The following is a 19,134-nucleotide window of genomic DNA, read 5'->3' as shown; positions in this document are numbered from 1 at the left end:
CGCGCCGCTCTATTTCTTCCCTATGGGTGCTTATGAACACGTGTTGGCCCGCCCCGCTGGCCACCTGTTCTTTCCACTTCTATGCTCCCCGGGCTTCCGGGAGTTTTGTGTGGATGCAAGGTGCGCACAGCGTTGACAATGGGGTTCCCATAGCGTAAGCTAGCTTACGCAAATACGAGAGAACCTCTCGTAAGAGAACGATACTTGGTTACTCACGTAACCTCGGTTCTCTCTAGAAGAGGGAACGAGTATTTGCGTTCCCTGCCGTGCTCACGCCACGAGCTCATGTCGCTTCATTCGACAGAAACCAGAGTTTTAGCCTCCGAGCCCTCCTTATATACGCTCTGACGCCGCCCATTCTGGCGGGCTGTGACGCGCGAGGGCGCGCACGCCCTCATTAGGCGTGACGTCACGCCGGGCTCACTGGTAGGCTTAAGCAGTTGCCGCGCGGCACCCAATGAGCGTGCAGTATTGCCCGCTCTAGCTCTGCTGAGCTGCCTACTGCACTGCGTTGACAATAAATGAAAATTAGGATAATTTTTTGGCTTCAGTATCTCGAGAAAAAGATTACTTTTCCCGTAGCGTAAGCTAGCTTACGCAAATACTCGTTCCCTCTTCTAGAGAGAACCGAGGTTACGTGAGTAACCAAGTATCGTTTTCTGTGTCAGTCTTGGCTAAAAATGTTGACGATGCTGACTCGCTACCTTCGCAGTATTGTGAACGTGCCTATAGAATGCACTCTTCATACAGATTACATAAGAGAGTTGTCTGTTTCTTTTCATTTTGAATTGTTTTGTTTAAAAGTAGACATTTCAAGCGTTTCAAGAGTTTCAGTTCATTTATGAGACGAGCTCAGTTCACAAGCAATGCAATTTATATCGTGCCGGTGCCTCCATGTCCTGATTAAATTGTTTGCTTCTTATTTATTAAATCCAGCCAATTGGTTGATGAAACATTGATTAAAATTATACAATTTATACAAAACGAAATTCACTTTAAAGAAAGGCTTTATACAAAGCAAAACTTGATGTGGTCAAAATTATTTCTCCCGATCTTATGATTACTCATGCTGTTCACTTTTCATATAATCAACATAGATGAAATAAAAAAATAACATATTATTTACACATAAATATGAAAATAAATACATTTTCTTTAATGGCTACAACATGTGAGCCTACAGTACACTGTAAAAGATAAAATCTTAAAAAAACGGTCAATGACTGTCAGCTACGGCTGCCAAACAAAAACCGTAAAAATAAAGTAAAATATCCTAATTTAAATGAAGTGCAAAAAACTTTTACAGAAATTGTCCTTAAATGTTTTACAGAAAAACACTGTTATTTTATAGCTATTTCCTGAATTATTACGATCAAACACCTTCACTGTAAAAAAATTCCATAAAAAACAGTCAAATGACTGTCAGCAATGGCTGCCATACAAAAACTGTAAAATTAATGAAAAATATCCTAATTTAAATAAGTGCAAAATACTTTTACAGAAATCTTCATTAATCTTTTTTAACAGAAACACAGTTATTTCACATCAATTTTTTACTAAAAACCATGCAGTTAACTACATGCATGATTTGCTGTGACTATACGTCACTGCATCAGCAACTACACAGTTACTGTCAGTTAAATAAAGCAACATGCAGCATTTCATCAGTGTTTTTATGCTCATCCTGGACTGAAGCTCAGGCTCTACTCTTCAACACAATGGTGACACACGAAACACACCATACAGAAACACTTTAAACCCCAACAGAACATTAAACACTACCAGATCTCTCAGGATCTCAGCATCTTCACTTAATACAATCCCGACTTTATTTCTTTCATACTAACATTCTTATTGAGAATTAACAGAGGTTTAGAAGTTGAAGCTTTATTGAAAAGAATAAAGTTTGATGTCACCATAATGGAGATCAGTGTTTGCTTTAGTTGGGCTCTTGACCTTTTAATTTTTAACATGAGATTTTCTCTGGCTGCTTAAACTGTGTGTTTCTGATGCATATTAGTTATGGTAGGAATCCAAGAGAAACTCAGATCAGATGATGTTGGTCACTTATTAGTGATAATAGTCATCATTTAGTGTCCTGCTTCATTAATACCATCTGAAGTATAATATCTGATTAAGTCGTTAAATAATAGTTGTTAATTTTGCATGATAAAATTGCTATATAAGATCCTGCAGTGCTGTGATACTCAGATTTTATGAAGTCATTATACAGAAAATGTTTTGACAGGATCATATAGACTCACTCAAACATCAAGAATCAGCGTATGAATCACAACAATGGTGACAATGAAAAAAAAAATCTGATCAACTCTGAACTACTATAGTCACAAAAAGGCTTTGTTGGTTGTCACCATTGTTGAGATTCATATGTTGATTCTTGATGTCTCTATACTACATTAAAAATGAACCAGCTCAAAACTTTATCTGTATAATATTTTTTTTTTTTTAAATTTCAAATAGTTATAATACTGATGCCACAATATTTCAAGGGTCATGTGAATAATTATTACATTAATTATGGACTTTGTATAAAGCTAAATTCCATCTACATATTATGTAACCTCAACTAACATATCCAGCAATCTGACTAACATATTAGTGAATCAGATCATCATATAATGACTATAATATCACCATTAAATGATCAAGACCATCTGATATTTTCTCCTGTATTTATTGCTATAACAAATGTGCTTCAAATACACACTTAAAGCAGCCAGAGAAAGCTAAAGTTGTAAACTCAAGGGTCATGAGCCCAACTAAAGCAGACACTGATCTCAATCATGGTGACATCAAATTTATTTGAAAGTTTTTTACACTTTATTTAAATTAGCATATTTTACTTTAATTTTATGGTTTTTGTTTGGTAGCCGCAGCTGCCAGTCATTTGACCCTTTTTTAACTATTTTTTTTACAATGAAGGTATATGATCATAATAATGCAGGAAATACCTGTAAAATAACACAGTAAAATCCCCGGTGTTAAATTAACACCGCTCGGTGTTTATATGGGAACCACCAGCAGGGTGTTAAAAGTAACACTGAAGCAGTGTTAGAGTTAATTAGATAATTAAGTGATTAATTGAGCGATGATTGAGCATTGAAGACACCTGATGATAACAAGCAGAATCACTGAAGAAAAGAGAAACAAAAGAACTACAACTGACTTCCAGACACAGCTTTAGATGAAATCGCTCTTATTACAAACCAGTTTGACCTTATTTCTGTCATTCATCTACAGAAGCTCTTTTTGAGAATGAACACATTTTTAGATGAAAAGGTTTGGTCACCATTATGGTGATCAGTGTTTCCTCTAGTTGGGTGGTTTGACAATTTATAAATTTATTATGTTAGATGTTGTCTTTGTGACAGTGTTCACTGAACCATAATTTGTTGCAAGGGAAACCATAAACTAAGATATGATATATTTTTCATCATCATCATAAAAAAGAATGTTTGACAAATGTCATAACTGACCAAAAGATGCAACTTGTTATTAACAGATTTTTACCATCAATATTTTTTTTCCAAAGATCAAACATTCTGAATTTTAACTTCTAAATATTAGAAGTTATAATTGTGAGAAAATAAACCAAAGGCACACGCACGCACACACACACACACACACATCAAGAATCAGCTTATGAATCACAACAATGGTGACACGCTTCATGCTGCAATGCATGCTGGGAGCCATTAGTTTTATAATATGGTGGCTCCCAGCATGCATTGCTGCAGGAAGCATGTCAACATTGTTGAGATTCATATGCTAATTATTGATGTCTGTGTGTGTATTAAATAATTTGCTCCACAATGTTCACAAAAAATAAATCATAATTCAGAATGTCTGTTCTGTGGCAAGAAATTTCCATTGGTGAAAAACTATTTTCTTAATAACAAATAACAATTTTTGGTAGTTTATGAGATTAGTGAATCATTCTAATTCATGATAGTTAAAACTACATCACTTGATCATCTTTGTTTCTGGCATACTTTGTAACAAATTATGCGTTATGGTAAACACTGTTATAAAGACCACAAACTTGCATAGCAAAGCCAAGAGTCAAACTGCCCAACTAAAGCAAACATGTGGCAAACAAGAGAATCTGTCCCACAACATGGGTTACTTTCACTTTCATTTTAGCTTGTTTATGGGTGGAGTGTGTAAATTAACGACGGAAGGGAGTTGTATTTAAAGGGAGCGTGTCGTACCTGAATCAGAAGCGTCATCCGTTTGTTTGCACATGAGGGTTGCCCGTATGAGTGAGGATTTATGGTGGAAAGACGGCTGCGTGTCAATCAGCTGTTTCATGTGTATGATGTCTGGTGCGTGACTGAAGCATTGCACTTCCAGACCAACTGTCATGAGCTGTCCTGAAGACAAAGCAAAAAACGCTTATCCACCTATCTTGGTGTCTGGTGACCCGCGATACTCATTGGTGCTTTCAATACCTGCAAACGTGGTCAGTACCTCTGCGCCGCCATTACACACACTGCAACACACGCACGCACCCACTCGCATAGCTTTCATATTCGCACATTCTGTGTGCTTAGTATTTTGTTTATAATTGTTGTTGCCGTTAAAATTATTGTTACTGTTGATTTAATGTTGGTGATTTACCACAAGATTTATGAGATGTTTATCCAATGTTTTCTTTGTTCTCTCTTTTCTTTTTTTATGGACATTTTTTGTGAATGAATGTGGACACGAATCTGCGAACGTGGATTAGCGTGACGCGGTCGGTTCCTGGCACGGGGCTCGGATCTCAAAGGCCAGAGACCGCTGAGAACTTCATTTCTTATTTTGTTTTATTTATTTTTTTGTCCATTTCGTTTTCTGTGTGATTATGATTTTGAACATATGGAAGAATAAATATTCCTTGTGAAATGACCTTTTTCCTGGGGTTATTATTATAAGTTGTTGTGTAACAGGTGGTTATTTTCCTGCTATCCTGGGTTAAGTTAATTTTTGACAGGTTTAATCCTGTCTGGCGCCCGAAGGTTTTTTTCTTTAAAATATTTATTTAAGTTAGGGCGGCCACCACCGTTACAGAGTGGCGCCCGAACAGGGACATGAATTGAAACGGGTTTGAAACCTGATTGAACACTTAAGAAAAAAAAAAAAAAAAAAACAGTATTGTGATTTGAAAACTTTATATATACTTTTTTTTTGATAGAAAATTGGTGAAACAATGAAATTGTCTGTTGTTTGAAATTGAAATTGTTTATGCTTGTGCAAATTGTTTTTTTTTGTGTGTATAACCTGTGAACGCTAATTGAACAATTAGAGTGTTATCTCTAAGGTGTCACAGTAATTGATAAACGTTTGAATAATTGAAATAAGTGAAGGTGACTTACTTTGAATACTTATTGTTTTTGATTTACTTAGTGTTTTTGAGATAATACTGATTGAACAGTTGTGAAAAGTTGTATTTTGTTGTTTAGTAGAAATATTTCAGGGACAAACAAACTGACACACATTTACTGATATTTATTGTTTTTCACACTCAACATTCTTACACTCAATCACAACAATCATGGCGCATACCCCTCCTTCCCAAACTACTTTTGTGGAAATTGAGCCTCCACCAGACATCTCAACTCCAGTATGGCCGCCTGCACTGCGACCGTGGATGCCTCTGGTACCACCTCCATGTGCTCCTGTGTTCTACCATACCCCCACTCCACTCAGCCCTGTTCATCCTGGAACCCGTGTGCACATGTCCACTCCTGCTCTGGCTGGGAGCACTCCAGTGCAAACTCTCACCTGGGCACCACAAGTGGATAACATGCAACTTTGCACCTCTTCTGAAGGTGGAACTCCTTCGTCAGTGGCACAACATGACCTGCCCAACATTCTACCAACTCCTGGAAGGGAAATACAAGAAGTCACTGCCCGGGTACAAGGGAACTGGGATACCTTGTTTGACTTAATGGCAAGACAAGAAAGAAAAGTGAATGAACTTACCCAGGAAGTGAAAGATACCTCTTCTCATCACCAGAGCCAGATTGCTGATCTTGCTGCAAAAGTGGAGGATAACAAAAATCAAGTATTAACCCTGTTTACTACCACTAAGCAACAAGAGGAAACTGAAGCAGATAACCTGACTAAAGCGATGAAGTTAATGATCACGGAAGAACTCCAGAAGGTGGAATCTACCTTGGTGTCCGAACTACGATTCATGGTTGATCAACTCCAAGCAGAGGTTCAGCAGGACATCAAAGCTGTTCAAAACACTTTCCAAACAAGCCATAATAAGATAACTTCACAACTCCAACAATGTGTTACCCAAACTGACCAATGTCTCACCGGTTTCAAAGAGTTGAAAAGTGAAGTGGAGAAAGGATTTCAAAGTGTCAAAAAAAGTGCAGATCAACAAAAGTTAAGTGTATTGACACCATCAGATCCCAGCACTAGCAGTACTTCATCCCAGCCATCTCCTTCTGTTCCAGTGACTCCTTCAACTTCTTCAACCCCTCCTTTAACATCTGTGATTAAAAGTGACCATATAAAATTAAATTTCCCCACATTTGGAAGGCCTTCAGATGATACAGACCCCCTATTGTACTTAACCAAATGTCAGGATTTTTTGGCTATACATCCCCTGACAGATGCAGACATCCTGGCTACCTTCCGTACTGTCTTGTACGGAACAGCACGTGACTGGTGGGAAGTCAGACGGTCCACCATAACCACTTGGAATGAGTTTGAGACTGCATTTCTATCTGCTTTCCTTTCTGAGGATTATGAGGACGAACTGGCTGAACGTGTCCGTACTAGGATCCAAAGAGAAACAGAATCTATAAGAGACTTTGCGTTTTCTTACAGAGCTCTCTGTAAAAGATGGAAGGCAGATCTTACAGAGGGTGATATTGTGAAGATGATACTTAAGAATATTAAGCCGTACCTTGCCAGCCAATTGCGTAGCCGAGTAAATACTGTGGAAGAGCTGGTAAAATTAGGACATCAACTGGAAAAAGATTATGAGCAACAGCTTCGTTATGATTGTGGTCGAATGGGCCCTAAGCATCAAGCCACATCACAAAGACCCTCCTCAAACCAACCTACTGAGAAAATCCCAGTTCAGTGTTGGAGATGTAGAGGCCAGCATCCACCAGGAAAATGTCCACACTATACCTCTCCCCAGTCACCTCAGACATCTGGTCCACAGTATTCCACCAGCGGCAAACAACCTTATCACCCCAAGTCAGGTGGTCACCCATCCAACAACTCTGTTGCTGCAACAAGAATTCATAAGTCACAATCAGCAACCAAGAAAACCTCCTCCTCATCTACAAGCTCTAATGAACGTGTAGCGATACCTCAACAACTAGTTGTTCCCCTATGTATCGATGCCTGGTCAGGTAAGGCCATTGTGGACACTGGTGCAAGCTACACACTCATCAATGAAAATCTCATGAGGCAGCTTACATCCCCGGACCAGCTGCAACCGTGGTGCCGTGGTCCTCTTTATCTGGCGAATGGAAAAGCAGAGATTCCATTAGGATGGCTGAATACCACCATTAATTTACATGACCAAGCATTTACCTTACCTACTGCTGTACTTTCATCCCAAGCTCTAGCCTATGCTGTAGTCTTGGGGTTGGACTTTATTTTCTTCAGTGGGCTGCAACTCAATGTCATTGATCAAAAATACTCCTTCAAGCTGGATCCTTCAAAAGAGTACCCCTTTCAACCAGGAAATCCAAGTGTGCCAAATGTAAGTCCCCAAAAAGAGAGGTGTCAATTTAAGGAAGCCACACAAAACCTTTCCTTATTAACTTCTGTGCCCCCTCCATCATCACCATTGCAAATTCAACACCCGGACGGTATTGATGAAAAGACATTGATAAAAAATGCTGTGGACGCTGCTCATTTACCTTTTGATGAAAAGCTACAGTTACTCCAAATCCTGAACGAAAGCCCACAGGTGTGTACTCTCCGTACTGGACGTACTGAGGTTCTCCAACACAGCATCTATGCCACCAGCCAAGTCCCCATTAAACAACGGCCATACCGTTTGTCTCCCCTCAAGCAACTTGCCCTGGAGGAGCAACTTGATGAGATGTTGAGGCAAGGAATAGTTGAACCATCCCACTCTGGTTGGGCATCACCGGTGGTCTTAGTACCCAAAAAAGACGGCAAATTTAGATTCTGTGTGGATTATAGAAAAGTAAATTCTGTAACAGAAAGTGACGCTTACCCTCTTCCCAATATAACAGAAATTCTGGAATCACTCTCTGGGGCAGCCATTTTTTCTACGATTGATTTAAACAGTGGATATTGGCAGGTGACCATGGACCCCAACAGCAAAACCAAGACAGCCTTCATCACTCCTGCAGGTCTCTATCAATTTAATGTTATGCCGTTTGGTCTCAAAAATGCTCCCGCAACTTTTCAGAGGCTCATGGAGACAGTTCTGGGAGAACTAAGGAGAAAAATATGCTTTGTGTACATCGATGACATCATTGTGTACTCGTCTTCAATAACTCAGCATTTCCACGACCTCCAGACTGTCCTCCATAGACTAGAAACTGCTGGTCTCACCATAAACTTGAGGAAAAGTAAATTCTGTCTTCAAGAACTCACCTTCCTAGGACATGTTGTAAGTGTCAAGGGCATTTCAGCAGACCCATGTAAGACTGAAGCCATTCATGCCTATCCTGTGCCTACGAACTTGAAGGAAGTTCAGCGGTTCCTCGGGTTAGCAGGGTGGTATCACCGTTTCGTCCCGAATTTTTCCAAGATTACTGAACCCCTCAACGCACTGAAAAAGAAGGGACATAGCTTTCATTGGTCAATTCAGTGTCAGCAAGCTTTCGACCAGTTAAAATCTCACCTCACCTCACCTCCCATTCTGGGACATCCCGATCTTCAGCGGCCATTCATGGTATACACCGATGCCAGTGACATCGGCCTGGGTGCCATATTAGCCCAACGGAGGGATGTAGGCAGAGAGGAGGTTATAGCCTATGCAAGCCGAACCTTAACTGGGGCCGAACTCAATTATACTGCAACGGAGAAAGAATGTCTTGCAGTGATCTGGGCCCTGGAAAAGTGGCAACATTACTTGGAGCACAAGCTTTTTACAGTTGTTACCGACCATGCTGCGCTGCAATGGGTCATGAACTCCACGAAAACCACCAGCCGCCTCATTCGTTGGGTTCTGCGATTGCAGAAATTCGATTTTGTTATTGAGTACCGAAAAGGGAAGCTAAATGTAGCTCCGGATGCTCTATCCAGATCTTCGGTTACCCCAGGATGCAACTTGTACACCAGCGGAAAAGATCCAGCACTGCCTGTATCAGATGTTGTCCTGTGGGAAGAACAGCACAAAGACCCCGAAGTTACAAAATTATTGCAAGCAGTTGCAGATAATTGTGCCAGTCTGATTGACCAGTACGAAATAATTGAGGACAAATTGTATCACAAAACATACCTGACAAATAACCAACTGCATTACAGAATCTACATTCCCAGCAGTCTCAGATCCACCCTTCTCCAGTACTATCACTCCACTCCCATCTGTGGCCATGGAGGAATCTACAAGACCTATAAGCGACTTCAGGAAGTAGCATTTTGGCCAGGCATGTGGTCAGCGGTGAAACAGCATGTGAGGACCTGTGTTAAATGTCAAACTCTGAAAAGTGATAACAGGAAGCCTGCTGGAAAACTACAGCAAATCACAACAAGCCGCCCAAACCAAATGCTGGGAGTCGACCTCATGGGTCCGTTGCCACGTAGCCCAAATCAAAATGAATACCTGCTGGTCTTTATTGATTATTATTCTCGATGGGTTGAGTTGTTCCCCATTCGGAGTGCCACAGCGAAGAATGTTGCATCCATCTTCAGAAAAGACATTCTGACACGGTGGGGCGTACCAGACTTCGTTCTCTCAGACAGAGGCGCTCAGTTTGTTTCATCTGTTTTCAGAGAGTTATGTGAGAACTGGAGTGTTACTCCCAAATTAACTACATCCTATCACCCCCAAACCAACATGACAGAAAGAGTTAATCGAAATCTCAAGAGCATGATGGCAGCCTATGTGGACGACAACCATCAGAGGTGGGACCAGTTCTTACCAGAATTCAGATTCGCCCTTAATTCAGCCGTTCAAGAGACCACTGGATTAACCCCAGCAGAACTCCAGCTGGGTAGAAAACTCCAAAGTCCAATGGACAAAATACTCTCTGGGCCTAATCTAACCCCAGACGCCGCCTCGTATGATGTAGTGCATCATCTTCATCATCTGCAAACTCAAGCCAAAGAAAACAGCAAGAAAGCCAAAATGAGACAACTGAGGAACTATAACAAGAATAGGAGAGATGTAACATTCAAAAGCAAGGATCGAGTATGGTTGCGTAACTTTCCACAGTCTAATGCACAGCGTAAATTTAGCGCAAAACTAGCACAAAAATGGAAAGGTCCTTACCGCATTATTAAGCAGCTGGGTCCGTTGAACTATCAAATAGCCCTTGAAGACACTGGAGAAGACGTACGTACAGCTCACGTTTGTAACATAAAAATGTGTTATCCAACGGCTGAGGAATTGGAGATACAAGAAAAGAAAAAACTCCTGGATATATTTCAAGAATCCTCTGATGACGAAGATTTTCTAGGTTTTTAATCTGCGTTTTCTCTCTTCTAAACAACCACAGGTTGTTTTTTTTTTAAGGAGGGGAGAGTGTGGCAAACAAGAGAATCTGTCCCACAACATGGGTTACTTTCACTTTCATTTTAGCTTGTTTATGGGTGGAGTGTGTAAATTAACGACGGAAGGGAGTTGTATTTAAAGGGAGCGTGTCGTACCTGAATCAGAAGCGTCATCCGTTTGTTTGCACATGAGGGTTGCCCGTATGAGTGAGGATTTATGGTGGAAAGACGGCTGCGTGTCAATCAGCTGTTTCATGTGTATGATGTCTGGTGCGTGACTGAAGCATTGCACTTCCAGACCAACTGTCATGAGCTGTCCTGAAGACAAAGCAAAAAACGCTTATCCACCTATCTTGGTGTCTGGTGACCCGCGATACTCATTGGTGCTTTCAATACCTGCAAACGTGGTCAGTACCTCTGCGCCGCCATTACACACACTGCAACACACGCACGCACCCACTCGCATAGCTTTCATATTCGCACATTCTGTGTGCTTAGTATTTTGTTTATAATTGTTGTTGCCGTTAAAATTATTGTTACTGTTGATTTAATGTTGGTGATTTACCACAAGATTTATGAGATGTTTATCCAATGTTTTCTTTGTTCTCTCTTTTCTTTTTTTATGGACATTTTTTGTGAATGAATGTGGACACGAATCTGCGAACGTGGATTAGCGTGACGCGGTCGGTTCCTGGCACGGGGCTCGGATCTCAAAGGCCAGAGACCGCTGAGAACTTCATTTCTTATTTTGTTTTATTTATTTTTTTGTCCATTTCGTTTTCTGTGTGATTATGATTTTGAACATATGGAAGAATAAATATTCCTTGTGAAATGACCTTTTTCCTGGGGTTATTATTATAAGTTGTTGTGTAACAGGTGGTTATTTTCCTGCTATCCTGGGTTAAGTTAATTTTTGACAGGTTTAATCCTGTCTGGCGCCCGAAGGTTTTTTTCTTTAAAATATTTATTTAAGTTAGGGCGGCCACCACCGTTACAAACACTGATCACCATAATGGTGAATTTACTAAAACATTATTTCCAATAAAACATCAACATCTACACCTCTATTAATTCTCAATAACTAGTTGGTAATAAGTGAAGCTGGTAATGCTGTTTGTGGAGTTGTTTAATCCTCCTCTGCTGAGATCTTCACAGATTTAATGTCTTCTTTTCTCTTCAGTTGATTTCATCTAAAGCTGTGTCTGGAAGTCAGTTGTAGTTCTTGTGTTTCTCTTTTCTTCAGTGATTCTGCTTGTTATCATCAGGTGTCTTCAATGCTCAATCATCGCTCAATTAATCACTTAATTATCTAATTAACTCTAACACTGCTTCAGTGTTACTTTTAACACCCTGCTGGTGGTTCCTATATAAACACCGAGCGGTGTTAAATTTAACACCGGGGAATTTACTGTGAACAGTGTTTTTCAGTTTTTTTAATTTAGGATGTTTTTTGGGGAGCTGACAGTCATTTGACCATTTTATCATTTAACTGTTCTGTTACTGTTTAATTACAGATTATATTTGTAATTTTACATACATTTTTATGTAATTTAAGAAAACAGAAAAAAATACTATATGAAAAATACAATCAATTTTCTGTATAAAAAATGTGAATTACTGGAATTTGTCATTAATGTTACAACACCTAAAATAACAGCTGGATTTTTATTTTACAGATATTATTTGTAATTTTACAGTGTTTTGAGTACAATTTAAAATTAAAGAAAATGATCGTCAAAAAATCACAGTTATTTTCTGTAAAATTAATTCTGTAATATTTTTTGTCTGAGTGGAATTTGAGCGAACACCGTTTTACCGGTTGTGGACCTGGGGTGCGTTTTCTGAATAATAATCAAATAATTCCCAGCAATCGTCGAATATTATTGTTGCTTGAAACGCCCATCCCTACAAAATACGAAATGTCTTAATCAGACAAGCATCATAGCATAAGAAAGAAAATATAAATAGGGCTAAATAAAGAAGTAAAAAAAAAAGAAATGAAATAAAAATACATTCAAGTAAATAATAAATAAAGAAATAAAAGAGGCTCAGTAGCTTCTGCAGCACACAAGCATGTAGTCGGCAATTGTTGCTGTGACTTAGTGGTGTCTGACTAGTTGACTGTCAGACTATAGTTGACAGCTGACTAGTGAATCTGTGTTTCTTTTAGTTGTGTAGTCTTAGCTTTTTATATCAGTATGTGGTTTTTGCAACAGTGTTTTTTTCTTTCTGTTGAAACCTCTAGAATTCCTGAATCATTTGGTCATTCATGCAATAATTTATATTGATATATTGAGAGTTTCATAATGTGGAAAAGATGGATGAGAATAATAATATTTTTTAGGATAGACAATACAATATTCTGTAAAAGAAAAAGTCATGATGACAGAACTTTCATTTTTGGATGAACTATTATTTTATGTACAAGCTTATTATTATTATTATTATTATTATTATTTATATATGTTTATTTGTCTATTTTATTGTGTCCTAAACATGTTGATTCATTTGTATTTATAATTATTTTTTAGATGTCTTAAGACTGTACTTGGCCTTTTCAACTGTCTCACCGGTGACGACTGCAATAGGTAATGTACACTGAAAAAATGTTTTGTCATTTCAACTTAGAAAATGTACTTCATGTGGAAACATCTACAATAACTGGTTGAAATGTTGAAATGAAATAAAGTATTTAAGATTACTGATTATAACTGATTTCAACCAACCTAAAAAAAAACAAGGTTTTATTGAAGCATAACTGTCAGTAGATATAACCTGTGAACCTGTAGATATAGCCAATGAAATAAAGTAACACACAAAAATTGGACAGGAAATAGGCCTATATTAAAAATATCAAATATGCACTGTTAACCCTTGCTGTAAAAAAAGGTCAAATTCTGACAATATCATACCAGTTTCCATTAAAACAGTAATATACCGTAGAAAACAAAAATAGCCTACAGGAATATACTGTAAATTAACAGCGCTCAAAATCGACACTCAGAGGCTGTTTTCCCAATCACACCCTATACCCTCATTCACTATTCCCTACATTAGTTAACTAATATAGTCCACTTGACAGAGTGAATGAAAAGAAGTGAGTGAATTGAGACACTGATGAACACCTGATAAGCAGAATCACTGAAGGACAGAGAAACAAGAACAGAAAAAAGAGAAACACAAGAACTGCAACTGACAGTTACCAAGTGTGAAAGCAGTTTACAAACCAGTTTAACATTATTTCTTTCATACATGTACAAAAGTTCTTGTTGAGAATTTAGTTGTTGATATTTTACTGAAAATAATAAAATTTGTTGTCACCATGATGGAGATCAGTATTTGTTTTAGTTGGTCTCTTGACCCTGGACTTTATAACATTAGTTTCTCTCTGGCTGCTGTAACAGAGAGTTTATAAAACACATTTATTATGGCAAGAAACAATCAATCGAAAGATGATCAGATGTAGTAGTCTGTTGAGATAAGTAAGGGATAATCCACGGCTAGCCATGCATTAAAGGATTTTAATGCACGACGTAGAGGCGAAGAACCACCCGACGCGAAGCGGAGGGTGGTTGCCTCTACGAAGTGCATTAAAATTCTTTAATGCATGGCTAGCCGTGGATTATCCCGCTTATACCTTGGTTATTTGCCAAGTTAAAAACAAGTTAAAGCTGTAACTGATGTTTACAGTGTAATTTTTTAACAGACGTGTAAAAATGACAGTTATTTTCTTAAGTTACGGCTTGTTAGTTCTAGCACTCCGTCCGCTTTAAATAAAGTAGAGCCATTGGATTGCTTTTATTTGAATGAATTATCACATTTATTTAAATTCATTAATAAACGAGAGAGACAGAGAACTGAAGGAGAAGGAACAGAGAGAGAGAGAGAGAGATGCGTGCGCGAGTTACCTGTGTGCGTCTCTTTAAAGTCTAGCAACAGTCCCCTCGTTGCTTAAGCATATAGCTAACTTAATGATTCTTTAATGGTTTAATTTCAAAATGATTGAGAAAATTAAACGATATGCAAAAATCATCCATTTAGCCTACCTAAATAAACGTTTTCATATGTGTCTCTCACTCTGCGTGCAAGTGTAACTGTGTTACTATTAGGGCTGTGCGATATATATCGTGAGATTGTTATGCGCATCTCGTCAGTAAAGCCGGTTCCTTGATTAGTAGTAAATCACCATCACCTGCTTTCAGATGGAGCGGCATTTAGGGCTGAGGAGATAATTAAGTGATTAATTTAGTGATGATTGAGCATTATTGAAGACACCTGATGTTAACAAGCAGACTCACTGAAGAAGAAAATCACAAATTGTAAGTTACCATTAAGGTGATGGGTGTTTGCTTTAGTTGGGCTCTAGACCATTATATGTTTACTTTAATATTTACTGTTGTTTGTCTGCTGTTATTGATTTATAACAGTTAAATGAACAAAGTAAAATGTTATCTATCTTATAGTGTTGGTTATGTTTTGACATAATCATGCTGTGATCTGAAAAAGGAAACTTATTGAGATAGTTTGGTTTAACTTGTTAGCTGCAGTTTAGTGATTATTCAGCCTATGATTATCAGTACTTTACTTATAATTCTAAATATGTAATAAACATTGTTCTGATCAAAAGACATTCAGATAAATTCATTTAAAACACAGACATCAATAATCAGCCTGTGAATCTCAACAATGGTGACAATAATAAAGCATGTTGCAGTGGCTGCCACCAATCACAACTCATTAATGGCTCCCATCATGCATTGCGGTATGAATAAATTATGATCTGAATTGTCTATGTAATTTACTTTTCCTAATTGAATATTCTGCTCCTCACCATTGTTGAGATGCATAGACTGAATCTTGACATCTGTGTGTGCCTAAAAAAAAATGATTTTTTTTTTTAAGCAACTTTTAAGAAATCCTTTATATTATATCAAAAATGCTGGGCATTTATGCAGATTCACTAACCAACAACATAAATCGAAGTCAGAAAGAAGGATTTTAATGAGTTCAGTGATCAAGTTCAAATGATGATTGTCATAATATAACCTACACCATCAGATCACTTTTTTTTTCTTTGTTTATCTGTCAGTTATAACTCAGATACAGCAGCCAAATAAAATCTAAAGTACACATATAATGGTCTAGAGCCCAACTAAAGCAAACACCCATCACCTTAATGGTAACTTACAATTTGTGATTTTCTCCTTCAGTGATTCTGCTTGTTAACATCAGGTGTCTTCAATAATGTTCAATCATCACTAAATTAATCACTTAATTCTCATTAACTTAAACACTCTTGAGTGTGGACTCATACACTCCCAGGAGTGTTAATTTAACACTGGAGTTTTTGCTGTGAAAGAGCCGTAGTTAACTGACAAGCTGAGCCATATCGCATTAAGTATCGCTGGCGATACGTCCGCGATATTAATGCGATATGGCTCAGCTTGTCAGTTAATTACGGCTCTTTGTAGTAAATGCCGCTCCATCTGAAAGCAGGTGATGGTGATTTACTACTAATCAAGGAACCGGCTTTACTGACGAGATGCGCATAACAATCTCACGATATATATCGCACAGCCCTAGTTACTATGGTTACCAATGTAGCGGATTAATTTTGAATTGCAATCAAACTGACTGGAACTACCTGTGCATTAAACGGTTTTACTGCACACCTTCCAGCCAATCAGAATCGAGTATTTAAACAGCCCATGGTATAATGTCATAATAATTCTGGACATGTCTGATTCTCTGATAACATCCAGTATAAAAGCTTTGAATTTATGGGTATTTAATATTTATCGTATATCTGTTAATCTACAACATTAAACCCAGCAATGTTTCTGTAAGCATTTATTATGAAAGATATTGAAATCATATAGTGCAGTAAAACATTTTGAACTCATCATAGGCTACGTTCACACTGCAGGCTGAAACGACCCAATTCCGATTTTTTTGCCCCTATGCGACCTGTATCTGATCTTTTCATGACAGTCTGAACGACACAAATCCGATCTTTTCAAATGCGACCCAGGCCACTTGGGTATGTGGTCCAAATCCGATACGTATCCAATCTTTTGAAATGCGACTTCAGTCTGAACGGCCAGGTCGCATGTATCCGACCCGCACGTCATTGATACGTGACAAACGTCATAATTCTGCGTTGAAGTAGTCGTCGGTTTGAAAACGGACTGCATATTCGTCGAGCTGAGGTAAATCTGCCGAACGGGTCGATCTCGACGAGCCTGTTAATTAAATAAATAAAAAAAAGCCCACGGCCACCATCATGATTTATCCAATGTGAATAAGAGTAGACTAACGTTATGTTAACTTATTTGTGCTGATATTAGATAGGTCAGCGGCTGCTGTCTGGCTCTTGTGTAACGGTCGCTGCGCGCGCTCGTGTGTTGTATGTGTGTGTGTGAGTGAATCACAGTTAGTTGAAGTTTAGCTACTTCCGCAAACAACAAGTGACGTTGTTGACCGTTGAGTACTCTTCTCCACATGCGGGTCACTTCTGGGTCATTTCACATTCACACAGGAGATCACAAAAGGTCGCATTTAATTGGAAATGTGAACTGCATGGCAAAAAAATCTTTTTTTTTTTCAAAAAATCGGAATTGAGCATTAAGCCCTGCAGTGTGAACACAGCCATTTATTTGGACACAGACATCAACATCAACAATCAGCATATGAATCTCAATAATGGTGACAATCAAAAAATTAATGTCGCAATGCATGCTGGGTTCCAGGCAGAGGTGGGTAATCCAGGGCCAAAGAGTAAAAGTCCTTGCCATATGTTTATTCCACCCATAAACTCAGTCAGCTGATTTCACTAATTAGTTCTCTCTCCTGCTGAATTAGCAAATCCAGGTGATTGGAACAAAATACTGAGGAGGACTTTTACTTTCTGAACCTGGACTTTACACCTCTGCATAGCAATGCCACATGTCAGCCAAGAGCAAAGAAATAAACCAGAACTGGACCTTATCTGAGCCAAAAAATCTGTGTATATTAAATATGGAGTAATTTCAGCCACAGCCTCAGATGAAATCAACTGATGAGAAAAGAAGACATTAAATCTGTGAAGATTTCAGCAGAGGAGGATTAAACAACTCCACAAACAGCATTACCAGCTTCACTTATTACTAACCAGACTGACTTTATTTCTGTCAGACGTCTACAGAAGTTTTTATTGAGAATTAACAGAGGTTTAACTCTAATGTGTTTCATTTGAAGTCACCATAACAGTGATTAGTGTTTCCATTAGTTGGTCTCTTAACTCTTATTATATATTTTGTCTTTTTTGGCTGCTGTGACAGTGTGTTTGTCAAACACATTTACAGCTGCAACGAAAGCTAAAGTGAAATGAGATCAGGTGATGATGGTTACCTGTTGATGGTTTTATAATCATCATGAAATAACTTGATTCACTGAGGTTTTTATAATCTAACAATTATGTTCCTCCACTAATATATTCACATCACAAACCCTGTGTTACTGCAGCATGAGATCCAGCAATATAACAATCGGTTTAAGTCTTTTTACAAAAATGAAATTTAAAAAATGAGTTACGCTGTCACACACATATATTAACAATCAGCGTATGAATCTCAACAATGGTGACAATCACAAATATGTAGATAAACAGATTAATTCAGAACATCACTGAAAAGCTACTAATTCACAACAAAAACAACAGCAAAAAATAAAAGCAAATATTTAGAATCAAACAAAATTATAGGAAAATTCAGCTGCATAATTTATTCATGTTGCAATGCATGCTGGGAGTTTTGTACTGTGCTGGTACCCAGCATGCATTGCACCAACATACTTTTGATTGTCACCATTGTTGAGATTCATACGCTGATTATTGATGCCTGTGTGTGTCATATTAAACTGACTTTTTCGTGCTCATGTTTGTTAAAGTCTTCTAACTGACTGTTATAATATTGCTTGATCTCATGCTGCAGTAACACAGGGTTTGCTATGTGAAAAAAAATATTAATGTGACAACACAATTGTTAGATTAAAATACCTCAGTGAATCAGTCTATTTCATGATGATTATAAATCCATCAACAAGTAACCATCATCACCTGATCTCATTTCACTTTAGCTTTCTTTGCTGCTGCAAATGTGTCTGACAAACACACTGTCACAGCGGCCAAAAAAGACAAAAGATATCCTAAGAGTTAAGAGCCCAACTAATGGAAACACTAATCACTCTTATGGTCACTTCAAATGAAACACAGAGTTAAACCTCTGTTAATTCTCAATAAAAACTTCTGTAGACGTCTGACAGAAATAAAGTCAGTCTGGGGTGCGTTTCCCGAAAGCATCGTTGGCCAACTATGGTCGCAAGTTCCGTCGTTACCAATAGAGTTCAATGGACATTGCGATGAACTTACGACCATAGTTGGCTAACGATGCTTTCGGGAAACGCACCCCTGGTTAGTAATAA

The 19,134-nt window shown here is 38.2% G+C and overlaps 1 protein-coding gene across 1 annotated transcript in view; it reads left to right on the top strand.

The window, feature by feature from the left end:
* LOC307152332 (adhesion G protein-coupled receptor E3-like) overlaps nucleotides 1-19,134 on the top strand; it is an 89,545-nt gene that overhangs the window by 8,260 nt on the left and 62,151 nt on the right. The window contains exon 4 of the mRNA XM_079860876.1: nucleotides 13,206-13,262. Coding sequence (XP_079717002.1) covers nucleotides 13,206-13,262 — 57 coding nt within the window. The remainder of the gene's footprint in view (nucleotides 1-13,205; nucleotides 13,263-19,134) is intronic.

Source organism: Squalius cephalus, assembly GCF_949319135.1.
Source record: "Squalius cephalus genome assembly, chromosome: 2".
NCBI classification, from domain to species: Eukaryota; Metazoa; Chordata; class Actinopteri; order Cypriniformes; family Leuciscidae; genus Squalius; species Squalius cephalus.
The sequence above is the reverse complement of the archived record's forward strand: the minus strand, read 5'-3'. Positions and strand labels throughout refer to the sequence as shown.